The sequence below is a fragment of the Gouania willdenowi genome (genome assembly GCF_900634775.1).
Source record: "Gouania willdenowi chromosome 24 unlocalized genomic scaffold, fGouWil2.1 scaffold_320_arrow_ctg1, whole genome shotgun sequence".
Classification (NCBI taxonomy): Eukaryota; Metazoa; Chordata; class Actinopteri; order Blenniiformes; family Gobiesocidae; genus Gouania; species Gouania willdenowi.
In genome coordinates, this window is record NW_021144848.1 from 1420976 (window position 1) to 1448919 (window position 27944).

General features: G+C 36.5%; 1 protein-coding gene across 2 annotated transcripts; it reads left to right on the forward strand.

Moving 5' to 3' along the window:
- The first annotated feature begins 7492 nt into the window (after positions 1–7492).
- Positions 7493–27851, forward strand: LOC114458261 (uncharacterized). 2 transcript variants are annotated; one of them, XM_028440629.1, is made up of 9 exons: positions 7493–7520; positions 14848–15040; positions 16197–16511; positions 18583–18867; positions 18944–19090; positions 21939–21964; positions 22189–22245; positions 24882–24959; positions 27532–27851. In XM_028440629.1, the coding sequence occupies exons 2-9, from the start codon at positions 14995–14997 to the stop codon at positions 27586–27588; spliced, it is 1011 nt and encodes a 336-aa protein (XP_028296430.1). In that variant the 5' UTR covers positions 7493–7520; positions 14848–14994; the 3' UTR covers positions 27589–27851. The 2 variants fall into 2 exon arrangements, with proteins under 2 accessions (XP_028296430.1, XP_028296431.1); XM_028440630.1 differs by having other exon boundaries at positions 18971–19090.
- The last annotated feature ends 93 nt before the right edge of the window (positions 27852–27944 follow it).

Below are 27944 nucleotides of genomic sequence, written 5' to 3' on the forward strand. Positions count from 1 at the left end.
CACTTTAGGTGAGTGCAGCGGTCTCACCAGAACTAATCTAGGTAAAGTGGGCAGGGCTGGCCTTGCAGCATTGTCGTATGCACTTGCCTCACACAAGCCAGGTCATGAAGTGGGGCTACAGAGTGCACCATTCCTCCTGGTCCAGGTGGGCTCACCACCTCAAAGACCGTAGGACCCCAAGCATCCTGAATCTTGTTATGACCACAAGCTGCATGGTCCCACAGGTTGACTTTTCCTGCTTCCAACGGTTCCTCCAACAGCCCTTGATCTTGTCTCTCCTCATGCCGCCTTGCTCCAGCCTTCATTCGATCTTTGGTGCAGTCAAAAGCAACATCCAGTCACTAGCGATGCTCCACCAGCCAGTCACACACACTCCCCTCAGTGGGTTCAGGAAGATGACCCAACAGAATATACACAGTTAAGTGGGGCTCTTGGCCAAACATAAGGAAGTGTGCTGACTCACCCATCAACTGGTGAGCAGTGAAGTTGTAATCGAACACAAGCTGGGGGAAATGCTCTGGCCATTGGTTCTACTGGTCTGGAGGAAGAGTGCATGATGGGTTATGCAAAGTCCAATGAAACCTTTCGCATTGACTATTACCCTGTGGGTGATAGGGTGTAACCCCACACAGTTCACACAACTGACGAATCAAGGCACTTTCAAAACTTCTTCACTGATCAGAGCAAATTGCTGGCTGGAACGCCATAGCGATAAAACCACTCTTTCACCAACACTTCTGCCACGGTAACTGCTCTCTGGTCCTGAGTGAACTTTGAAAAGGCATCTGTCATCACTTGAACCAGCTTCTTTCCATCCTGAGAAGCACCTAACAAAGTGAAGTCTAATGCTAACACTTCGTTCGGTTTAGCAGGAAACAGTTGACTCATTGGCACACAGACTTTCTGTTCTGTCATTCTGGCAAGGGCACAGGGCTTGCAGCGCTGACACCACTCTTTTACCTTGTGTTCCATGGAGAACTCAGCATTCTTGTTGATGCGGCCTGAGCGATAACAGTGTGCTTAAAAGCAGATAATATGGCAACCAATCACTGCTCTGGAGCACCCATTTTAGCCATCTCCAAGTGGCTCAAGAAGCTGTTGACTGTCCAAACCACACATGACTGACCACACAAGTACTCCCTGAATCTTTTGGTGACTGCCCCTTTTATAGAATCTCCATTTTCATGGCGCTATAGTCATTTTCAGCTGGATATAGGCTCCGGTTGATATATGCCCTGCCACCCTGTTCCTGAGACAACACATCTAAGCCGCTATGGCCACCATCAACCTCCAGGATGAAGGGAAGCAAGAAGTAGGCAAAAGTAAAAGTGGGAGCACTTACTAGACAAGTCTTTAATTTTATTTCTGCGCAGCATTCCATCCAGCTGGGTTCTCATCCCTATCTATGTCCCCTTTGCCCCATCCATCTCAGCAGCCAACCAATGCAAAGGGGCATCCAGCTTTGTACAGAGCCCCTGTAGTAGCTTGGGAAGCCTAGGAAGGACCTGAATTCAGACATTGGTGGGGCCAGTCACCGACCAGAGGTCTTGCTTGGATCAGTTGAGACTCTGTCCTGGGAGATGAGGTGACTATGGGCCCATATAAAATCTTTTATTTTTTCCATTATATTTTTTTTTTCCAAATTCCGTGTATTCCACATGAATTTTTTTAAAATCCTTTTTTTTTTTTTTTTTTTTTTTTTTTTTAGAAATGCAGTATTAATCAATTTTTTCAGAAAATATTAGTTTTTAACTCCTGTGAGGAAACAAAATTAATACTAATAAATAAAAATGTATGTCAAAAATAAAGTAAGACACTTAGAAGGTAGATATACTGTAAGTTGTACTGACATGAAGTATTCTGACTGCTCTTTTTTAATTATTTATGTCATATAGAGTTGTATGAGAGCAGCATTAATGTCACCCAATTTCCCCAGGGATCAATGGTTTACTGAATCTGAGTAGGTTTATTGTTAAATGAAATTAAGTTTTGATCAACTTAATTTAAATTATCCTGATGACAAAATCCAGACTCTAATGATTACACAAAACTAAATGGACGCAAAGTTATTTCACCACTAGGGGCCAGAATATTTTACAGTATCAGAAGTTATCATTAACCTACGTTTCAAACTCTACAATCCCGAGCATGGATGGTTTCGTCCACAACAACACGCAGTTTTTCCCACGGATCTTCTATAGCAATGATTAGATGTTGTTTAAACACTCTGAGCAGGTAAAGCTGATTAAAGTTATTCATGTTTTCATGGAGCACCGCTGCGCTTGATGAGAAACGGACAGAGCTTCACGGACACATTGCAGTTTAATGGCAACTGGTGGCTCTGTATTTAGTAGTCAGTGCTGATTTGCGTAGTTCTTTGGCAGTTTAGATAGTGTTTTGGATGGTTAAGACGGTGGGGGGGTCTGCAATTCCGTTAAACGTGGATTTTATAGGGCCCTATGACACAATTACTGAACCCCCTCCCGGAATAACAAAGACTTTTCCAGTTTAACTTTGAGTCCCTCCCAAGGCAAGCGACTCAGCACAGCATCAAAGCGGCTTAAATGTTAATCGAAACTGGAAGAGAAGACAATAATGTCATCAGGATACAGAAGCAAAAATTTACGGTGCTGTGACCCTAACATTCTTTCCATCAGACATTGAAAGGTCCATGGAGCATTGCATAGCCCAAACGGCATCTGGTTGAACAGACCAAATGGGGTGCAAAAAGTGGTCTTGGCTTTATTACTCTTTGTTACTGGTACATGGTTGTAGCCCCTGGCTAAGTCCATTGTGGAAAACCACTTTGCCCCACCAAGGGCGTCCAAGGACTCCTTGATGCGGGGGAGGGGGAAGGCATAGTTCCTGGTCTTTCAGTTTAACTGGTGATAGTCCACACTAAGATGCAGACTACCATTGTTCTTCTTGACTAGCACAATAGTGGAGGCGTAGGGACTACAGCTCTCTAATTACCTGGGTTTTCAACAGCTGGTGTGTTAGCTTTAACCGTATCATATTTGAATGGAGGAATTTGCCTGTAACACCCTGATCTGCTCATTTGTTTGTTGTGTGGAAAAGTGTTGCTGAAGCCTTTCTAAGATTACACACTGTGTGGAGCCGTGCGTGTGTCAGTTCATGGTACAGTAGTAATGTGTCCTTCGCGAATGAACCGGCTCGAAGACGTGAACGATGGGAGCCGCTTTGTTTTTCTTTCTTTTTTTTTTCTTCAAGCCACATTTGATTGGTCAATGTGTGTGTGTCGTCTCTGTCTGCGCTGAGCGCGGGGGGGGGGGAGCTATAGCTTCACATTAGTTTCAAAATCTACATGCGTAAAAACAATAACCACGCGCATAAAACCCGTAGTTAGTGAGCGCTTGCAGTCCCTCCATGAGGTGACTTCTTGCGCATGTACATGCGCTGTCACTTTCTGCGCACTCTTGGTAACTCCATGCATGCTCGACATCACTTACTGCTTGCTCGCATAGCAAAATCTGTTTACCTATCAGGATCAACCCCTCAAAGCTGAGGCACTTGGTTTTTGTCAAAGCTAAACTTCACTGAAGAACATTTTTACCTGGATGCAGATTTTTTTTCATTTTCTTTTATACATTTTAATTTATAATCTGTTATGTGATTGTAAGCTTTTGTATGTTGTTTCACAACAAATTTGTTTAGTAGTAAAAAGCTAAAAGTTTAAGGTCATTTGTAAATAGTTAAACATTTGTTTTTGCACTTTCAAATTTATTTTATTTTTTTTATCACTCTGTAGAGTGTTTAAATAAAGGTGTATTTATATAATAAACATTATATATAGTGCATGTATTTTTACATTCGTAATGCATATTGTGCATAATTTTACATTATTGTTGGTAATAAATTAATTTAAGCACCAAAAATCTTAAAGAGCCACTTTGGAGCTCTTTCTCGTGAGCCGATTCAAAAGAGCCGGAATTCCCATCACTATGGTACAGAAGGAAGACTTTAAAACGACTGCTCTGTGTTTTTTGCAGCAGGCAGCAGTGACTACATCCATCTCTATCACAGAGCTGGAGATGAGGCCGTCTTGCCCTGTAACAGTGTGAATTCATCTGAAACATCATGCTCCAGGATCAACTGGCTGCACAGCAAAAACAGTTCTGCCCCTGATTCCATTGTTCGTGATGGAGAGATTAAGAAAAGTTCACCTCAAGCTGCTAAACTGAGTCTGGGCTGTAGATGCTCTTTGACCATCAGAAACATCTCCTCTGTGGACGCAGGACTTTACAGCTGTCGCAATGAGAATTCAAATGATCAAGACACAAAGATGTTCATAAGCATTTTAACACGTGAGTAATGTGACTATGTACTTGGGTGTGACTGTGTGTGTGTTGTTGTACATTCTTTGCAGCCTACTGGTCTTTAATGTAATGCACACAACAAAAAACCACAGAGATGACAACACATAATGAAACTCTGATTTTGTCTCACAGCAAATTAGTAAAAATAAGAAAGCTTGAGAACAAAAGAACACAAATAAAAACTGAAATGAGAATAAAAACACAGGCAGCAATGACAAAAATGCATCGAATTTGTGTCAAAAAAAAAATACTAAAAATACAATTATTGTTGTCAAACCAGTGGTTAGTTTAGTGTGAAAGGGCAGGACATTATGTAAAAGAAGCCAATAAGAAGAAGGTTAATTCAATGTTTTGTTTGTTTGCTTATTTCATTCAAGTCACGGGCGACCGTGGCTCAGGTGGTAGAGGGTCATCTTCTGATCGAGAGGTTGGGGGTTTGATCCCAGTACCTGACTATGTGTCGAAGTGTCCTTGGGCAAGACACTGAACCCTAAGTTGCTCCCAGTGGTCGACTAGCGCCTTGCATGGCAGTCCTGTCCCATTGGTGTGTGAATGTGAGAGTTATTGGGCGAATGAGCTGATATGTAAAGCGCTTTGAGACTGCTTCAGTGGTGATAAAGCTCTATATAAAATCAAGTCCATTTACCATTTAAAATACATTTATTTCTCTTCCACATTGAAAAAAAGATGAATGAAAAGGAGCTGAAAGAAGTTAAAAAGAAAAAAAAAATCCATTAAACAACGGCAAACAGCAAAGCAGTCATTGTCACATCTCATTTTAAACAACAATACTCTTACACTTCTGTCTCAAATATTTTCAGCATAATACATTTCACATTCTTTTTGGACGTATTAAGTGATCTTGATAATTTGATCATGTTGTCCTTTAGATTGTTCCATAGTCTGACCCCCTGAACTGAAATGCACCTTTCTTTTGTCACTGTTCTCAATTTTTTAATATGTCTTTTCATTACTTTCTTTCATTTATTTATTTCTTTGCAAATTTGTGGGTAAGATTTTTAAACGAGCTTTGGACGTGGTTTTTAAAATCTTTAATAATGTTTGCTGTATAAATATTGGGTTTTGCATGTTTCCTGTATTCACTTTCACTAATTCTTCTCAGTGCTTGTTTCTGTAAAAGAAAAATGTGATTTGTGTATGATTTACAGGCAGTGCTCCTCACTTCAATACTTCAGATACGGAACAATCAGTGAGGTATACAATATACACACAAACTTTTCATTCAGTGACTGCTTACCGTGTGGAAAACAGCCATCATTTTGGACATTTGAACTTGTGTAATCCGTATGCGATTTCCATGATAACTTATCATCTATCATAATACCCACAAACTTAACCTCATTTGTTCTTTGTATTCCTTAAATAAATAAAGAAGCCTCAATATTTGATGTTTTTGGACCAAAAATCATACATTTTGTTTTACCAACATTTATGCACAACTTGTTCATATCAAACCATTTTTTTAAACTTCCTAAATTCATTCTCTACAATTTCCAAGACATGTAGATTTTTTTCTGCAGTAAAATAAAGTAGTATCATCTGCAAATAATATACACGAGTAAATATGACACTGACACAATATCCTTCACATGAATAACAAAAAGTATATTTCCAAGGACTCATCTTTGTGTTACCGCACAACTGATATTACAAACATCTGATTTTATATTATTAATGTGGACGTTTAATGTCTTTTGAATAACTAGATACCCATTCACACGCCAACCCTCTTATACCATATTTGTACATTTTTCTCACATTATCCCAATGCTTATATCACATGATGGCTGACATTTTTAATCAATCAAATTTTCCCATTATTCCACAAAATATCCCCAAATTAGATACAAATTTGCCACGAAATTTAATAAATTGAATTGAAGATCCTGAAATCTGTAAATTATTGCTTTAATGTTATCAGTGCCGTTCATATTTTTATAATATTTTATAAATGATAAATTACAAATTTTCCTGCCTAAAATCTGTGGCCCACTTAAAATCAAACTGCTTCATATTTGGCCCCTGAACTAAAATGATTTTGACAGCCCTGATTTAATGCCAAAGGCTTTTTGAAGATCTACAAAAAAAACTGACAAGGTATTGTCTATTATCAATGGCATTTGAAATTTCATCCATTAAATCCATTATTGCTGTTGATTTTGAGTGATTGGACCGGAAACGGCAATTACTCAGCATGTTGTATTTATCTATGAAAAGAGTAGATAGACCATCAGTACTGACCATAAATATCACTGTTCATTTAATTATTTGCATACTTTCACATTTTCCTCAGTCTCAGCAAATCAAAGCATTGATCCAGTGGGAGGAGTCACACTGACATGCACTCTGTGGAGGAACTACCTTGATTCTGTCTGTGAACGTGGCAGCCTGCTCCTGCTGGACGAGGAAAGTGCTGAGCTGGAGCAAAAAGATGAAGACTACACATCAGAAGAATTTTGTCTTTCCTCTCTGGCAATAACACATCAGAGTAACCACAGCAGACAATACACCTGCCAGTTTGTTACAGACGATGAAGTGAAGATTTCTGCCAACTACACACTTGTGTCTACAGGTAGGACGACCAATCTAAATCTCACCATTAAAGGTCCAGTATTCTGCTTTTTTTCAGGAATGTATATCACTGTAGCAAAACCATTAGAAAGTGATTTTTATAATATTGCCCCTTTAACATGTAAACTGTCTTTTTACATGTTCTCCGTTTATTTAATCTCCAGTTCATTTCACTTCTGACTCCAGAACCGACTCCAAACAAGATCATCTTCATCCTCAACATTGCAAAGATTTGCCTGCTGATCATCCTGGTTGTTATTGTTACTACTGTTCAGATTAAATACAGGAGGAGGACTGGAGCAGCAGAAGGTGTGTATCTCTACAAAGATTTAGTTAAAAACCTATGACAACAGAACATAAAGGTCTGTGACTCAGAGAGGACAAACTATGAAAGGATAAACTCTTCTTTTCTGTTTGTTTGCTGCTGAGAATCATATCAACACTGTACGACTTTAGTTATAACATCAATAACCAGTTTTTGATTCAATTCCAATGACACAGAATTATGGTCACATTATTTTACTACCACTCTTTTAGAAATGTCTTTTTTTTTTTTTTGTTACAGATGCTCAAGATCAAGATTGTGTTCCTGTGGGTATATTTATAACCAAGCAGCTTCTTACTAAACACACGTCAGCTCTCAGGAACTATTTAAGTTTTCACAGCAGAATTCTGAAGAACTTGGTGTGCTTCCTTTTTGCAAATTCAGGAAGTTACTAAAATAATTTCTACATTTGTTATGTTATCTCTAATCAGCTGCTCTTACACAGAGTTTAGGTTTCATGTTACATTATGTGTTTAAAACAGATGTAATTAAAAGCGGCTTCGTCAAAACAGTTTATGACAATCACTTTTTGCATCGATTTTATAGATTTTATAGATTATTTTTTTCCTCTCAAATCTATCTAGCATAATCTGAGTTTTGTAGCATGTCGTTTCTGTAATAATTGCTGCTATATCTTTAAAACTGAGCTCACTGCTGCCACCTGTGGCCCAAAACACCACTCAAACAGGTTTTGACTCATTGTAGGACATTAGTTTAACACCAGATTTAAGCTGAACTTTTATAAAGATCTAACAGTGTTAAATAAAATCATTCAACTGTCAAACCATGGGCAGCCCTTGCAAAATCAACCTAATGAGTTAAAAGAGCTCCAGAACGCTTGGAGGTATATACTGACCTCTGGTGGTCAAATGTGGTTCAACAGCAGCAAAAGTATCCAGTGACTGTTTCCCAGTACACAGAGGAGCAGATTCACTAAAGGGTTAGTGGTATTGAAACGTGTGCAAACGTCACTCCACGCGCTAATAAGGGGTACAAACTCCAGGGAATCAGGATTGCACGTCTGCATGTCACAATGCGCCCTCAATCCATTTAGCGCGTTTCCCTCTGATGAATATGTAAAGTAGGTAGATCTCATAAGAAGCGCAAAAAAATGGGAGGGGTAAATGCAAATAAATTAATGCAGTGGGCGCAATGCAATTCATCAAATCTGAAACTGTTTGCGGTGATTGTTTTAGCACCGGAAAACAGGACGACCCACAGGCTGGTGCAAACTCACGATCAGCTGAAGTAAATGTTGACACAAAAGACAGCGGAGATGGAAAAAAAAAAGCTCCAGTTAACCTCTAGTATGAGAAAGTAATTTAAATAAAACAATAGTCAATATTTAACAGCCACCGAAAAAAGACAATGCAGAGCAAAGTGTGTGTGAGGGACAGAAAAAGCTGCACACCCGCGGCGGTGCTTGTGGAGTCTGGTGTGGAGAGAGGATGCTGCGCGCTATGGACGCACCACTTCAGTGATGTTTTAATCTTCAAACTCTGGTGTCGCGTTGATGGAAGGAGCATCAGGCCAGAATCAGTTGATCAGATACGTAATTTACGCAGTGATGGCACAATGTTCACATATGAGAGTATAGTGACACAGCGCTGAGCTCAGACCTGCTGGATGATGGTCAGCAGATCATCTTCAGATGGTGCTGATCGACTGATTTACAGACTGTGTTGCTGCTTTAACTCAGATCAACAGCAGATCAATAGGACGGTTTCAGGTCCTGACGGAGCAGCCACATTAAATTAGGTGGAAAAATTATAATTAGGTTTCAAAGTTGTATATATATATATTTTAAAATAAAAATAAAACTTTTTGATTTGTTTGTTTAGTTTTCTTCATTAGTAAATGTTTGTGCAGCAGACAGAAAAGTCCATCTGGTTCCTCAAATATAATTTTATGTTTCTGTGCACTCACCTTTCCACGTTGAATGAGCAAAAAGCTCATTTAAATAGGGTGGTCTCCACCACTTTTGCGCGTGCACTAATCATTGCTGCATTCTTAGTGAGTTCCTCGCAGCAGGTGAGAAACTGCATCAACAAAGGATTTAGGGAAGCATCTGGTTTACCACCCTTTAGTTCAGATTTTAGTGAATCCGACCCAGAGTGGTTGATGTGCGACAGCTCAGAGTTTAGACCTAAAGATGTAAACGACTGCTTTGAGTATGACAGAAAGGAATCAAAATCATTAAACGCAGGATGCGATGTTAAACTGTCCTTTATGCCAAAATATTTTTGTCAACATGAGGTTTACCCTTTGAAAGTGGCGTGGGAGCTGTCTCTCAGATTTGGGAAGAATGTATTGGGATACATCATCTGTAGTGTTTCTTTGAATCAGGGGGTGCTTCTGCCTTTTTAACACTAAACACCCTCATCAAAGGTGGCCAGCTGAAGATATCATGCTAAATCCACTTTTTTAGCCCTTAAATGCATTTTGTTGTATATTTAGTGCCTAGAAGTACAGAAAAAATCTAATTAGTCTCTTCAGGTGCTCCGTAGATATCTTTATATTCTGTTTTGCTCATATTTTTCAATCTGTTTCGATTTTTCTATTCTCTATTACGTTTTTTGAACTATTACATCACAGTATTTGCAGCGGAACTGCCAAATTAGTACATCAACTCCAGGCCCAACACTTCGAGCAATCCGCCATTTTTATTTCTCGCTTTTATTTTGTAGTCCAAGCTCAAGGATGCTGAAGTTACGAAAGGATAAGTCAAAATGTTGGGTTGTTGGATGTAGTAACCCACACGCTTCATTACAACGTCTCCCAGCATCAGAACCTTTTCAAAGTGCCTGGTTGAGTTTTATTTTTTATAGAAATGTACCCACATCTGTGGGTAAGGTCGCTTTTGTGTTGGCGAAGCACTTCAATGATGACTGCTTCTGCAACCTCCGCCAGTATAAAGAAGGATTTACAGAAAGACTTTGTCTGATTGAGGGTTCAATTCCTTCTATCTTTGGAGACGACAAACAGAGCACTTCGGTAAGCTGTAAATAACGCTAAAAAGTGTGATGATAAGACATCCCTGTCATTGTTTTGTTAGCATTAGCAGTTGCAGCGTCTTCATATGTTAGCGCTGTGTGTTCGTTTTAGATCCTTGATGATATGGCCTACGTGATTTAATTTAAGTCTAAAGTTTTCATTAGTCATTTCATTTTGCCATTTTTGTCTTTGAAAAGACTGTATTAAAATAAATTTTGTGACGTTAGCTTGGCGCTAGCGTTAGCTCGGTGCTTGTGTTAGCTCACTTGTTAGGGTTCTGCAGGTTCATCATCTTCATTTTCATCTCGCTCCGCCGGGTCAGACTCTGGCTCAAACATGTAAAGCTGGATGGACAAGTCTAACGTTGTTGACATTGTGTAAATAACCTCTGAATAAAAAGTTTATGCGCCGCTACATAGCCGTATCTCTTCTATCAAACTACAAAAATGGCCGAGCAGGGTGGAGTTGAACCGAGTGTCACCTGAAGAGGGGGCGGGGTATGGAGTGTCTCATTTGCATTTAAAGAGACAGCACCAAAACGAGTTGCTCTCAGAAGCACATCAGAAAAGGGGTAGAAAAGGGGCCTGTGGAGCTATAATAATGAGGAATTCAGACCCAAGCATTGCAGTTCTGCTTTATATAGACCACAACTGTATGATTTATATGTAAAAAGGAAGGATTTAAAACCATGATATGTCCCCTTTAAAATGTGCAACATTTGCAAAAACAATGCCTAAACATAGGCTAACCACAACATCCTCTAGGAGCATCATAAAACAAATGACTGGAAATGTAACATGTAACTGTAATTTTTTTTTATATAATTGAAATAAGATATAACATATGCCTATATATATAGGCTATATACCAAATAAAAGTTTGTATAACTTAAACCAAAAACTTATGTCTAAATAATAGAATAACTTAGGACCTGAGCATAGCCAAATGGATATTATATCACATTGTGGAGTTTCTTCTTCTACGCCACAGAAAGGTGTAGAATTTAAGGTGGTGTTTTCAACTCTTTTTTGACTCTTTTTTTTTTTCATCAGTGGAATATATTGAAGTCTCCATGTAACTTGCGTTACTGAGAAAGTAATATATTGCAGATTATTGTTTCAGTTATGTGTTATATTACTGTGTTACTGAAAAAAGAAATATATTATATATATATATATATATATATATATATATATATATATATATATATATATATATTACAGTAATTCTCGTATTGCTTCCTGTAGGTCAGAAAAAAAGAGGAAGAGGAAGAAGAAGTGATGACAGAGGAATTTTACACCCGCTTTAACTGTGCATGAAAACAAAAAACGCCTCCACTGATGTGTTTGCATTTCATAAGTGTTTTTACACAGTGACTTTTCTTTGTGTGGCTCATTATTTTTACAAGGCAAGGCACATTTATTTGTATAGTGTATTTCATTCACAAGGCAATTCAACACGTATGGTTTGTTGGATCAGCTTTTTAAAAAGTGTAAGGCAACACTTTATAATAACTAGTTAATAGATCATTTAAAGTGATAGTTAATGTGTTATATATATATCTTGTTGATTATTTGCTAGCAGTTTAAGAATGTATAACTGCAGCTAATAGATAGCCAATATATAACTTACAAGCTGTTAACAATGTATAAATTACATGTTAACTGCATGTCAATGATTTATAACTACAGTGGGGAAAATAAGTATTTGATAATAAAGACTGGAGAGGTTTGTGATTTTTAGCTTGAAAGTTATTTATTGACTATAAGACAGTTATACATCCTTAACTGTCAGCAAATATTCAACAAGATATTTATATCTCATCATTTAACAATTTATTAATGATCTATTATCTAATTATAATAGATAGTTATTATAAAGTGTTACCAAGTGTAACAATGCTCTCTCTTTTATTACATTTCCCTGTAATAAAGTTTAGTGTACTCTACCTTAGGGATGGCTGTTGATGGTCACAACTAAGCAATATAATAAATGTATTTTTTTGATTTTGCAAGAATAAAACATGTATTTCTGTCGCAAAAAAGATTTCACTGGATGTGGCGATTATGGACCAGGAGGACGGTAAACTATAACCAGTAAGATGGGTTTTCCTATTTTATTTTTTGGATTACAAATTTCAAGAGAAATTCTTCCAAATGAATTCTGGTTAAGTTTGGTTTTTAGGTAACTGATAAGCTAGAGTGAAAAACTGCTGCCACTCCCCTACCCGCCCTCATGGGGTATATGGTGGTCATCACAGCTGGGAGGACTGGCTTCATTAAGAGCAACAAAATCTTAATTTTTGAGCCAAGTCTCAGTGAGGCATAATAAACCTAAATGATTGTCAGTTATAAGATCATTCACTAAGAGAAAGTTAGATGAAAGCGATCTGATATTTAATAGTCCACATGAAATAGTTTTTTCATTGTTTTGTGTTTTGTTTGTAGTTATAATTTTGATTAGATTTTTATTGTTAACATCTCTACTTTGGGTTTTAGTTTGAACTGCATGTTGCTCTATACTGCTCAGCACAGTATTTATAGGGTATAAGTGCTCTGTGCTTTGAGTAAGGGGCTTAGCTATAGAGGTGTCTGTAGCTGCCTGTTTATTCTCAGCTAGTCATGCACATGAAGAGCTGTGAATCAGAGAATGTAAATTAGATTTTAGCATTTTTTTAATAAATCAGCACGTTTCCAAAAAAAGGTCGAAGGTATTGATGAACATGAAATTATGGAGTTTGCAGCAGGATTGTCGGAATTATGGCATAACTATAATTGTAATTTTAAAAGTTTCTTGCTGTCATAATCGTGATTAAATTGTAATTGAGTATAGATAATTGACTTTGTAATTGTAATTGGCATGGATAGTCTACAAAAAATGTCATTTATAATTTAACACAAAACTGGGGAACTATGTTACCATTTAAAAAAATATAAATCAAGGGGTATACTGACACAAAATGTCTGACCCACACCAAAAATATTTAAATCTATATTTCCATTGGTTATGAAGCCTAAAAAGGTAACCAAGAGATAGGAAATAAAATAGATGGTAGATATTTGTTTTTAGTGTATTTTACAGACGATTTAAGACCCGTTATCATTAGAGATGCTAACAGAAAGCTAACACAAGAGGAAGGTTCACTTTTATTAGGTTATTTATTTCAAGCTCAGTAATTGTGATTAATGTTAATTGAACTTTACGTAATTGTAATTGACTTACTGGAGATGAAAAAAAAAATTGTAATTTAAAGGTAGGGTAGGCAATTTTCAAAAGCTAGCATGATTTTGAATGTAGCCTCCCAGATGGCTCCACCTTTACCTCGCTCGCCCCTTCCCTCTGTGCTCCATCTCACTCACATGCATGCGCACAGCTGCTGCAGAAGAGGACCTCAGCTCATCGCTATTATTGTGTAGAAACTTTGTCATCTCATGTCTCATTCAGCTGTAAGTAAACAATAAACTTTACCATTATACAGGATACGTTAAAAACATGACCAAAAACTCTATTTTAACTCTGTCAGCGGTGAAGCGCTTTCAGTGTGAGATCGTGCATGCGAGGGATCGAGAACGAGCAGGGAAACATGGAGATTGGTTAAAATAAAAATTGTTTGAAGGTATTACAGGTTTACAGCTGCTACAGCTGACACATTTTCTTCGTTCCTTTTTCAGAGCACATGGGCAAAAATGCAGATCACTGTAATCGTAACTGAGTTGTAATTGAACATGTGTAATTGAAAACATAATTGTAATTGACTTTCTGAGGATAAAAAAGTAATTTTGATTAAATTGTAAATGGAAAAAATGCTGGTCACTTTAATTGTAATTGAGTTGTAATTGAACATGGGTAATTGAAAACAATCGTAATTGACTTTCTGAGGATAAGAAATAATTGTACTTAAATTGTATTCAGAAAAAATGCTGGTCACTTTAATTGTAATTGTGTTGTAATTGAACATGGGTAATTGAAAACATAATCGTAATTGACTTTCTGAGGATAAGAAAGAATTGTACTTAAATTGTAATCAGAAAAAATGCTGGTCACTTTAATTGTAATTGTGTTGTAATTGAACATGGGTAATTGAAAACATAATCATAATTGACTTTCTGAGGATAAGAAAGAATTGTACTTAAATTGTAATCAGAAAAAATGCTGGTCACTTTAATTGTAATTGAACATGGGTAATTGAAAACAATCGTAATTGACTTTCTGAAGATAAGAAATTAAATTGTAATCGGGAAAAATGCTGGTCACTTTAATTGTAACTGAGTTGTAATTGAACATTCGTAATTGAAAACATAATCGTAATTGACTTTCTGAGGATAAAAAAATAATTTCGATGTAATTGGAAAAAATCCTGGTCACTTTAATTGTAATTGAGTCGTAATTGAACATGGGTAATGCACTGGGTTGGTTTAAATCCTACCTATCAGACAGAACCCACTTTGTTCATGTTAATAATCTATCCTCAGCACAAACCAGAGTTAATCATGAAGTTCCACAAGGTTCAGTTTTGGGACCAATGCTCTTTACATTATATATGCTTCCACTATTATGGTTGACTTTCTGTGTCTCTATGTTGTTCTGCCTGAACACCAGTTGGTCGTTGAACAGTGGGAGTTTAAAAACAGAAAGATGTGATGAAATCCGGTGCTGACGTTCTGGGCGTGCTCAGTGAGATCACCACAAAGAGGAACATCACAGATCTGAGGCTGAGGAAACATTTGAAACATCCATCACAGCAGAATGCTTCTCCTGCTGCTCACTCTGCTCTTTGTGATCGGGGCTGGAGGTAAACTTCTTCTTGTGTTGATGTTGTTTTATGAATATTTAGTTTGAATCAACCATGAAAATGTTAACAAAGTTTCACTGTCTTTAAAAATTCCTCCTAAAGGAAAAATGGTTTCTCTTGATCTGTGTGTGTGTGTGTGTGTGTGTGTGTGTGTGTGTGTGTGTGTGTGTGTGTGTGTGTGTGTGTGTGTGTGTGTGTGTGTGTGTGTGTGTGTGTGTGTGTGTGTGTGTGTGTGTGTGTGTGTGTGTGTGCGTGACGATGATCACGATTACAGTGACCAGCAATTTTTCCAACTACGAGACAAAATCTGAAGCAATTTGTGAAGCATTAGAGCAAAATTCAACTAATTCCTGATATTTAAAGTGCTATAGACATTCTCCTATGCTGTCAATTAAATTTTGCAATGACAATTACATTTTCAGTTACCCATGTTCAGTTACAATTAAATTACAACTACATTGGCCAGAAATTTTGCTGATTACAAATAAATTACAATTATGTTCTATCTTCAGAAATTCAATTACAATTACGTTCTCAATGACTAAATTCCTATTACAATTAATCACAATTACTGAGCCTGAAATAAATAAGCTAATAAAAGTTAACCTTCCTGTTTTGTTAGCTTTCTGTTAGCATCTCTAATGATAACTGGTCCTAAATCAGCTGTAAAATACACTAAAAACTAATATCTATCATCTCATTTATTTCCTATCTATTGATTACCTTTTTAGGTTTTATAATCAATGAATATAGGTTTTAATATTTTTGGTGTGGGTGTCTGAGACTTTTTCTGTCAGTTTACCCCTGGATGTATATTTTTTTAAAATGGTAAAATGAGGTAAAGCTTGATATGAAACATATTTTAATAATTGTTACTACATATGTGTAGAACTGTACATAGAACTGTAACATGGTTCCCCAATATTGTTCAATTATAATTGATAATTTTTGTAGAATTTTCAGTGCAATTACAATTACAAAGTCAATCATCTAAACTCAATTACAGTTTAATTACGATTACGACAGCAACAGATTTTTAAAATTACAACTATAATTATGCCGTAATTGTAATTAATTATCAATTACGCAATTACAATTATAATTGACCCTGTTTTATTTTATAGCTTTATAACGACTGCTCTGTGTTTCTTTGCAGCAGGCAGCAGTGATGACATCTATATCTATCACAGAGCTGGAGATGAGGTCATCATGTCCTGTAACAGTGTGAATCCATCTGAAACATCATGTTCTCTCATTAACTGGTTGTACAACAGAGACACATCTGTTACTAAATCCATTGTTAGTGATGGACAGATTAAAGAAGATTCACCTCAAGCTGCTAAACTGAGTCTAGGCCGTGGATGTTCTTTGACCATCACAAACATCTCCTCTGAGGACGCAGGACGTTACATCTGTCGCTATGGGAACACACATGAACACGACACTAGTGTGTATCTGAACATTTTAACACGTGAGTAACATGACATTATTGCAGCTGTTCCTAAATTTACTACGACAATGAACAATGCAGAGAAACACAGTAGTTTTTTTGTTTAGTTTTCTTCATTTTGGTTTAGTTTCTAACCTTGTGCTCCATGAAGGCGTCTCCTCTGCTCTGACTGCAGCTGAGTGCTGCGTGGCAAAAACAGTGTATGTAACTCCGCCCCTCCTCCCTTTGCTCAGCTCAGGGAGCGATAACACACACACATTGATTAAGAGCCGGCTCTTAGAGCCGCTTCGTTAGCGACCGACACATCACTATTATCCGAGTAATTTCTCTGCGTGAGATATACATGGTGTGGCGTGTGAACAGGTTGAAATGTGTGTGTCTCACGCCCAATGCGTGAGACTTGAGAGCTTTGACAGCAGTACCAGTAACATGCAAGTAGGGTTGCCAGGTTGGTGGCCCTCTAGTGGCCAGGGGGCCCTAAGCAGGCGCTTAGTCTGCGTATAGGATGGGCTAGCCCTGCACACGCAGGTGGTGTAGCAGAAGGAATTATGTCCAGACATTAAAGAGTCCTACATTTTTCTTCTTTAGCTGCTGAGATGGACCCAGAACAAAGAGTGAAGCTGGTGTAAGACATGATTGGCTGACTTAAACACAAGGTATTCCAGACCTGCCCTGTAGGTGATTTGAGGGGGGATGAGGGGAAATGGTGTCCCAATTGTTATCAAAATGACTAGCTGGAGAAGCCGCGCCTCCTCTGAAAGCGGATCGCTCGCACATCCCGAGTCAGAGTAACCTCTGCAGACTCTGTTCCTCCTGAGCACATTTGTGACTTTTTACTGTTGCTTCTCCACATTCTGCTGCAACATCTGCCTTTGCATTTTCCCAACTCTCAGATCGTGAACGCGCTTAGACTTTTGACGAGCAGCTCAAGCAACCAATAGTAACACCCAAAACAGCTCATGGATCGCCCTGTTTGGTAGAAAGATCTCTGATTGGCTGAAATTCAGCGTCACGCTCCTGTATTTTTTAACTTAATTTACAGCCAGGATAAGGAGCAGAGATTCACTGTCCACTCAGAACACTTTAGATTACAATATCTTCAAAGATGACTATAGATAATTGACAAAATGTAGCCAAAAAAAAAAACATACTGCAGCTTTAAAGACCATCAGTACTGACCAGGGTTGGAGTCAATTATAATTGTAACTGCGTAATTGATAATCAGTTACAATTATTATATTATATTTATAATTGTAATTGTAATGTTGCTGTCGTAATTGTAATAAAATTGTAATTGAGTTTATATAATTGACTTTGTAATTGTAATTGCCATAAAAATTCTATAAAAAATTGCCAATTACAGTATAATTCAATGCTAAACTGGGGAACCATGTTATAGTTCTATGTACAGTTCTACACAAATGTAGTTAACAATTATTAAAATATGTTTCAAATCAAGCTTTCCCACATTTTATCATTTAAAAAAATACAAATCTAGGGGTAAACTGACACATAAAAAAGGCTCAGATATCCACACCAAAAATATTAAAACCTATATTTCCATTGATTATAAAACTTAACAATGTAACCAATAGAAATTAATGAGATGATAGATATTTGTTTTTAATGTATTTTACAGCTGATTTAGGACCAGTTATCATTAGAGATGCTAACAGAAAGCTAACACAAGAGGAAGGTTAACTTTTATCAGGCTCAGGAATTGTGATTCATTGTAATTGAACTTTAGTAATTGAGAACGCAATTGTAATTGACTTTCTGGGGATAAAAAATAATCATAATTTAATTGTAATTGAAAAAAATGCTGGTCACTGTAATCGTAATTGAGTTGTAATTGAACATGGGTATTTGAAAACGTGGCAGTTACAATTACATAGTCAATTATCTAAACTCAATTACAGTTTAATTACGCTTACGACAGCAACCGAGTTACCTGAGTTACAATTATAATTATGCCATAATTGTAATTAATTATCAATTACGCAATTACAATTGAAAAATGTAATTGACCCCAACCCTCACCACAAATCTCACTGTTCATTTAATTATTTGCATACTTTCACATTTTCCTCAGTCTCAGCAAATCAAAGCACTGTTCCAGTGGGAGGAGTCACACTGACGTGCACTCTGTGGAGGTACACATACAGCTATTGTGAAGAAGACAGCCTGAGATGGCTGGATGAGGAGAGAGATGAACTGAAGCAAGATGGTGATGATAAAGTCTATTATAGTAGACAGACGAACTGTGTTTCTTACCTGATAATAACACATCAGAGTAACCACAGCAGAAGATACACCTGCCAGTTTGTTATAAACAAAGAAGAGAAGATTTCTGCTGACTACACACTTGTGTCTACAGGTAGGACGACCAATCAAATCTCACCTTTCACATGTAAACACTGTCTTTATATGTTCTTCATTGTTTTCAGCTCCAGTTGATTTACCGTCTGATTCGACTCCAGACAAGATGATCTTCATCATCATCATCGGAGCCTCAGTCGGACTGTTGACCATCCTGGTCATAGTTGGTCTGACTGTTTTCATCAAATCCAGGAGGAAAACTGGAGCAGCAGAAGAAGAAGGTGTGTGTGTGTGTGTGTGTGTGTGTGTGTGTGTGTGTGTGTGTGTGTGTGTGTGTGTGTGTGTGTGTGTGTGTGTGTGTGTGTGTGTGTGTGTGTGTGTGTGTGTGTGTGTGTGTGTGTGTGTGTGTGTGTGTGTGGTTTTAGTTTCAGTGTTTGAAAAGTGTGTCAAACACACAAAGGGTTTAACTTTATAAAGCTTATTTATGGCGTCTGATTTTTCACAATTAGAGAATCATAAGAGAAGGTTTGGGGTCAATCACAATTGTAATCGCATAATTGCTAATTAATTACAATATGCTGTAATTATAATTATAATTGTAATTTAAGAAATGTGTTGCTCTCATAATTGTAGTTTAGTTTGAATAAATGACTTTGTAATTGTATTTGCCATGAAAATCTTATAAAAATGTACTGTAAAAACTGTAGAACCATGTTACAGTTCTATGTACAGTTCTACACATTTTACCATTAAAAAGAAAAAGATCTCGGGGTACACTTGCACAAAAAGGCTCAGACACCCACACCAAAAATATTAAAACTTATATTTCCATTGATTATAAAACCTAACAGTGTAACCAATAGATATGAAATAAATGAGATGATAGATATTTGTTTTTAATGTATTTTACAGCTGATTTAGGACCAGTTATCATTAGAGATGCTAACAGAAAGCTAACACAAGAGGAAGGTTAACTTTTATTAGGTTATTATTGATTGTAATTGAAATTTAATCATTGAGAACGTAATTGTAATTGCCTTTCTGAGGATAAAAAATAATTGTATTTAATCAGCAAAATTTCTGGCCATTGTAGTCTTAATTTAATTGTAATTGAACATGGGTAATTGAAAATGTAATTGTAACTGAAAAATGTAATTGACCCCAACCCTGCATAGGAGAATGTATATGCACTTTAAATATCAGGAATTATCTGAATTCTGTTTAATGATCCACAAACTGCTTCAGATTTTGTCTCATAACAATTCGAGGCTTGATCTGAGGAATTTTTGGGATTCAGACAATAACACGATGGTCAGTGATGTCATTCATGAGGAACATTTGTTATTATCAGGTTAATAAAGGTAGATTTATCAGACATTTAAGGTTTGGTCTTGTAGAACCATTCACCACCTGAAACAGATTCAATGAATTACAAAAAGGTTTGAGGTCATCTCAGACTGTTTGGAACAGATTTAGATTTAAGTCTCCCATAGAGAGAACTTTATTTGACTTCATTGATTCATCATTGATGGTAAAGCATCACTGGTATCAATAGGGGGTCAATAACACCCATTAACAGTCAAATGAAGTGTTTTGGATTTTTCAAGGTCAAAAGCTAAAAATTCAAATTTCTTACTCACTGATTTGGACAAGAGCAGATTTACATGAAACTTACTTTTTATGTAAATTACCATATTTCCTCCCTTCCTGAGACGATCGCTCTTTTTTACCAGTGTTTCTCAAATGTGGGTACCTGTACCCCTAGGGGTACGTGATGGAACTAGAGGAGTACTTGAGAGAGAGAGAGAGAGAGAGAGAGAGAGAGAGAGAGAGAGAGAGAGAGGAAAATGAACAAATAAAGTGTCAGTCTTAGTTCCACCCCAGGCGTGAGATGACTGGAAATAATAAAAACATATAGAAATAAATCTATTCAGGAGCCATTAAATCAGGGTTTTTCAACCTTGGGGTTGAGATTCCATGTGGGGTCGCCTAATGTCATAAATGAGGTCGCTGAAAATTTCTTTAGAATTAAAATACATTTTTGAATTTTTTTTCATTATTATTCTGTTTTTAAAAATGAAAATGACACAATCGTAAACAACTGTATTTCTGTGTTTGCTTTGTGAAATATAAATGTATTTAAGCTTAAATGCAGTTAAAAAAAAAAAAAAAGTAAAAATAACTGAGTTCAAACATGATCAAAAACTAATTCTAACTGTATTTAATACTGATTATTTCCACTTATTTACAAAATGAGATTCTTTAAAATGTGTTATCACTCATTAATTTCATCATTATGTTCTATAGTTGTTTTTAAATAGTTTTTTAAGCACAATGACGTAGTCGGACAAAGGAAGTAAGAGAAAGGTGGAACTTGAGCCAAAGAAGTTTGAGAACCACTGCTTTAGACACTGTAACCATCAATACCAACATCCTTATCCAAAATAGATTTGTTTCACCATGACTCTGGTATTAGAATTGCATCAGGATCAGGTGAAAGTTCCCATATGTGAACCATGTCCATGTTGGCAAATAGACTGTGTACATTTAAATGAATGAAACCAAGATCTGCCCTTGATTTAAAATCAACAAGGCTTTACAACTTTTCAGTGCCAGGATTGGGTTGAACATTTCTAGAGATCAGAAGCAACAAAACAATTAGACATTTCTGTTTAAGCTCTTGATACCATTTAATAGAGGTTTCTCTATTTCTGAATGAGTCTACTTCAGTTTCAAACTAGACTTTTAAAAAAAAGATGTTCATCAATTGGACAAAATCCTCTGTGAGTTAATCTATCTCCCAATGAGGACCGTTTTGAGTGAGGATTAAATTAGGAGATAAATGTAATCCTCATGCAGGTGGATGAATGTTTAGCAATCATAGAAGAGACAGATGATGATGTCAAATATAAACTCTAAAATGGAAAATCATTTAGTTAAACCCTGTTAATATTCATCTGTATTATGATTATATGTTCTATTATTGAACTGCTTCTTTTCATGTTTTAAAGATTTGAGCTGAGCCAGAAAAGTAACTTTCCACTTCCTGTCGCTGATGGTTGTGACAATAAAAACTTTTTGCATCGCTGAGTGGTTGAGATAATAATCTGTATTATTGGTTTGTTACAGACGCCCCAAAGCGAGCTCGTGTTCCTGTGAGTATATTTAAACACTCACCACTTCTCAGAAACTGTTGCAGCTATTTTTACATCATCATGCAGATAAACTTAGTGTGTTTCCCTTTTAGATGAATCAGCTGTTTTTTCACTCTTTAACCAGCTGCTTGATTTGTTGAAAGCTTTGTCATTAGTTTCTCTTCAGATTTGTGTGGAAAGCCTGCATTAATCTGTCTGTTCCTTTGTCTCTTTACTGCACTCAGGATGAGCCAGAGACAAACTCAGAGGTTCACCAACCGATACAGCAAGCCTCACTAATGGTTGGGACTTATTGTCTTCCTTTCTTTGGTTCCGTCTGTACATAAATAAATGATGTTAAAAAATGCATGAACGACTTGTTCAGTAAGCATGTAGCATCACATGAAGCTGCTTGTAATGTTGCAATTACGCAGCACTTCTATTTCTGCTGGAGCTGTGCTGCAGCAATTTAACAAAAATAAGCCTGTGTAGAACAGGAAGTAGTGCATGGACACAGAATAAAATATCTGGATTATTTTAAAAATATCCATGACTGAAATTATCCCTAACAGAGGAAAACGCCAACATTCCGTGGCCCCCAGTGGGCCCATTTCAGACTCTATATGATAAGCGAGCTCATATTTGGACTTAAATGAATAAAACCTGTCCGCTGATACCACAAAATTAACACTTTTTTTTCGGCTTAAAATTGAGCGTTTCGGCTCTAGCGGCACAATTCATACTCTACCTGAAAACCAAGCACATTTTCGGACTCGGCGGGGACCAGACCATTCCGTTGATACCATGGTTGGCCTGATCCGAGCACTTTTAAAATGGTATTTCACATATAAATACTACATTTATCCATGGTTGAATCATACATATATTGCACGATTATACGTAAATTAGCGGGATCTCCTGAGTCATTATTGTAACAGATGCGCAGCAAAGTCGGAGACGGTGGGATTGCTGGACTACAGATTGCGCTAAAGTTACGCAGTGGAGCAATTTCGGAGCAGATATGCATCCAGTGGAAATCCATGGTTATAGTTGTCTGCAAAACAAGTGGTCGGTAAATAAAGCTGAGTTATTAAAGAAACTTGCCTCAGATGATTCTATCCAAGGTATCTGATATCAGATTAGAATTGTGTCAGCTTGTAACGGGTTTGGGTTTAAAGAGGGACCACCTTTATTCAGGTCTTGGCCGTATTCTGTCGGCCTCAGGCCGGGTGTAACTTTGTAGGTCACATTAAAGCTCTACTCCTACTTGTGTTTGTAAGAAGTTTCGGTAACACTTGAAGTTTTATACATAAGGCTGACATTACTCTGTCATTAGCATGAATAAGGTGTCATTAAGTGCCGGGTTAAGGTTAGGGTGAGGGTAACAAAGGACACTTAATGACTTAATGACAGAATTCATGACACCTTATTCATGCTAATGTCAGATAATGATATGTATAATGTCAGCCTTATGTAAAAAACTTGAAGTAAAGTGTTACCAAAGTTTCTCTGTGCATGTGCTTATTTTGGTAAATTGCAAAATCACACCGCCATCTATTGACTACATTATTTTTGTAATTTTTTTATGTCTCATGTGAGCAAAGATCATTTTGAAAATGTAGCCATGTGAACGTGGAACTTTTTGGAGACAAATAACGTGCCTTATAGTCAGGTACTCCTTTTGTGGATAGTATCAAAACTATACAATTTTGGAAAATCTATTTTAAAAGCAATCATAAAAACAATAATTCCATTTGCCTTGATACCTATTTGGCCTCCATCTTGGATTTTACATAATGGGCGCCATAAAAAGGGTTTTCGTCAATATCTTGGCTTCTAAATAACCGAGAGCTTTTCTTTTCACAGCTGAACCACTATTTTCAGGGCCAAGAAATCCAATGATATGAACATAAATAAGCTTGATCCAACCACACAATTGTTACACTGAAGTTCTTTGTTTTATTGAAGGTTTTACAAGGGATCAGACATCAATGTTCTATGAAGTTAGTGTCCATTAACCTTTTTAAAACCATCAAACCTAAGGCAGAATTGAATGAACGTAGAGACTATTATACCAGAAAAGCAACGCAACCCCTGATTATATGAGGTCACCCATGAAACAAAAAATATAAGATATTCTACTTTTCGCCCAAACAGTTTTTAAAGAGATTTTTCAGCGGTGACTGTCCTCACCTGATAGAGATGCTCATCATCATCTTTCTGACAGAAGAAACATCTTTCTTTAGCCAGTGGACTTGTATGGGACCTCCTAAATGTTGATGGACCTGATTCGTCCTTTTTAGTGCTTCGTCTTTTCTGTCCACGTTTCTTGGCAGTGTGGCGGCCAGTAGCTAATGCGTGTGCGTGACGGTCTCAGGCACGTTGGATGTGGGCTTTGTTAGTTGTGTTTTCATGGCAACTACGATGGTAGACTGTGTGATGCCTACGGACTGTGTTTTTTGTACAGTTTTGCAGTCTTCTTTGGACCTCAACATAGTTGCCATCATGCAAATTGGCTCTTTCTTCCATTATGTCCAGCACATGCTAAGAGCATTCATTTCTTGGCTCTGAAAATGATAGATTAGCTGGTAAAATAAAAGCTCCAGGTTATTTAGAAGCTGAGATATTGATGAAAATGCTTTTCACTGCAGCCATTTTGTAAAATTCAAGACTTGGGGCAAATGGAAACATTGATTTTCTGATTGCTTATAAAATAAGGTTTCCAAAAATGTATAGTTTTCATATTTAAAAATCCAATAAAATTTAAAATCTAAATGTAGTAAACCGAACTATTATACTTAACATGAGATAAAGGTTCCTGAGACATAAATAAACAGAAGTAATGAAAAGAGTTTGACAGGCTTGAGCTAAAGACATTTAAACTGCTGATGCAATAAATCCTGCTGAGGAAGTGATTTGTTCCTTTGTTTGACCTCAGGATGAGGAGGAGAGCAGTGTGACGTATGTCACCGTCAGCTACAGAAACCGAAACCAAGAGGCCTTGCCCAGCTCAGAGGTAAGTGACTCCGTACGCCAAACCATTGCTCCCACTTTAGCAGAGTCGCTAAAGCACAAGACGTCAATACTGAAGAAAAAGTTTGGAGTGTTTAAAGTGTTGAAGTTGATCCATTACTTGAGTAAAGGTAAAAAAAATACATGCTACTAAATGTAAAAAAGCAAAACAAATGTCTCTTCAATAATAAGAGGATTTTTAAAGAAGCAAATTCCATATCTTTTATCTGGAGAATTTCGCACTCATAAGAAATACAATTTGTAAATAAAACGTGTCAAGAAAAAAACAAATAATAAAAATAAAATAAAAGCCAGATCAGCTTTGTTTAACATTTTTAAAAATTGGAATTGTTAACCATAAAACTAAAGGACCTGCCGAACACAAACAATCATCTTTTTACATCGAAGGTCTTAAAAGTAACAAGCTCATTTTTAAAATGTAAGGAGAAGAAAGTACAGATATTTGTTTAAAAAAGTAAGGAGTAAAAGTAAAAAGTTGCCCAAAAAAATGAAATACTCAAGTAAAGTACAGATAGCAGAAAAAACTACTTAAGTACAGTAATTAAGTATTTGTTACTTATCACTTCATCAATACTACCCACCCAAGGAATAACCAAGCCATGGAGTTATTAACATGTTAACAGTGCCGACCCGAGCCTCTCTGGTTTCTAACACTTACATAGTGGTCGTCACCATAGCCACAAAGATGCTTTACATGAGGAGAAAACATGAGCAAAATTACTGTTTTGACATTGTATTTCATTTTGAGAAAAGGGTTTCACATAAAAGAACACAGACAAGTAAATAAAAGCCAACTTAAATATCTTAGTAACACGTTCAAAATACAAACTATTAATATTATTAGAGTAAGGCATTGCACAAAAACAAGATACAAATAAAAGAGAAATAGATAGTGGTAAGTTGCAAAACTATATATATATAAATATATATAAAAGCTGTACAAAATTAATATGTAGCACAAAGCAGATAAAAGTTGAAGAAAGTTATTTATTATTTATGAAGTATATTGACACACAATATTAATAAAACATAAGTTTACATATACAATACAGTTTTATTTAAAGTAAAAAGGTCTCGGCTAAATTAGCACCAGATAATTAGTTTGGTTGTTTAGACATGAGGCCTCGTACTGCAGCAGTAAACAGGAAACAACTGGTCCGAGCTGCCTGGGTCACGCCTCTCACAACCTGTCAATCCATTTGTGGGGGCGGGAGTAAAGCTATTTTTTAACTAATTATTAATAATACAACCAAGTTTAGTTTGCTAATATTATCAGCGCTTTGACTGTTTAATTACTATTTAAAAAAAATACAATTGTTACATTTCTACACCCAATCGTTCCTGAGTAAATTATTATTTTTTGTTTTAAAATGATTAGCGGACATTGTGAATTTTAAATTTTGAAATGAATTCATTGGTGTTATTTTAGTTAATTTTTTTAATTTGCATTTTAACAAACCTTTTATTTTTTACAGACACCTTTGTGAAAAATAAATGAAGTTCCAATTATGCAAGATTTCATCAATTTCTTTTTAAGTTTATACGTGAGATTTCTCAAAAATAAATATGGAGGGTGAAAGTAATTAGTAACTTTTACATTCAGTACTATTTAATTCAGCAACTTTTTACTTATACTTGAGTATTTTATGTATGACTTACTTGTACTTAAGTGTAAGTTTAATCAAGTAACAGTGCTTCTACTTGAGTAGGATATAAATATATGACATGCTCCCAGTAGTTTGTGTCCAAAAACTTCATCTTTGGTTTTATTAACTTGTCCATATGATCCTCCTTTAAAAATAACTAATGAACCCACAAACCCACTTTTTTTCTGCTGAATACATATGTATTTGAGTATTACGTCGTACTGTTGATTGATCCAAGTCCAACTTTTAACATTTTAGTAAAACTATTTTAATTGTGTTTATTTAGTTGTGAAATGTCAGAGTTACTGCCCTCTAAGGGTTGAATGCTGCTATTACAATTGAATTTTGCTCTTGACTGAGACGGATTATTGTGACCATCGTGCGTCACCAACTGTCACTGTTGGCCCCGCCCCTCCTATAAAAGATCTCCTGCGGTGATGTTTTTGACTCTGTGCTTCTATAAAGAACAGATTCTCGTCTAATCAGCAGATTAATCAAGCTATGTGTTAAGGCTGGGCGATATATGGAGTTTTTAATAAATAGCGATGTATTTATTTAAGAGACAGAGCATACGACAATATCGTATTATCGACATAATTCACGTAACATTAAAAGTTTCTTCCGTAGAGCCGCCAGTATGCGCCAAACACCGCCTCCTCCACTCACTCACCTCAGCAACCGCTGTCACGACATTATGAGACGATCGAACGAAGAGTTAATTAGTAAAAAAAATAAAATAATAATAGTTAAACTGAGTGGGCGTGTCTTACTGTTCCAGGAGAAACGCCCATAATCAAGGCATTTTTTTAAATTTCCCCCCCCCCTAGTGGCAGGTCAGCAGAAAGCAGGGCTTTAGTTTCTCTTTAAATTTACACAATCACCTCAAAACTCCTCCATTGTCTCCTTTAGGTCAGAGAACCAGAGGAAGGTGAAGAAGAAGTGACTTATGCAACGGTCAAGAAGTGAAGAAGAACGTGTGAATGTGAAGGCAACACTTCACCTACTGTCAGTGCCAATACTGCTTTTCTAGAACGAGTACAACTGCTTAAACATGTTCTCACTGATAATCACTGCTCTGATTCTCTGTGAAATAAACATTTTAGATTGTTTTGTTCTTTAGTTTCCAGCAGACATGGGAAACCAGTGGCTCTTAGTGTTTTACATTAAACATCATTTTATTTTTGTTTTCTCTGGTACTAGAACATGTTTTAACTTCTTTTTACTTTATAATTGTAAGCCATGATGCCAGTTATTCACAGTTGTATGCTTTGTCTTCTTTTCTTAAATATGCTCATATAATTCAATAAAAATACTTTAAAATA

What these genes read in the sequence shown, in the direction of transcription:
- LOC114458261 (XM_028440629.1), top strand. Translation starts at nt 14,995, where the DNA reads ATGCTTCTCCTGCTGCTCACTCTGCTCTTTGTGATCGGGGCTGGAG. An exon ending in CTACACACTTGTGTCTACAG is followed by an intron (nt 18,868 to 18,943) that starts GTAGGACGACCA and finishes TTTCAGCTCCAG; the next exon opens with TTGATTTACCGTCTGATTCG. An exon ending in AGGCCTTGCCCAGCTCAGAG is followed by an intron (nt 24,960 to 27,531) that starts GTAAGTGACTCC and finishes TGTCTCCTTTAG; the next exon opens with GTCAGAGAACCAGAGGAAGG.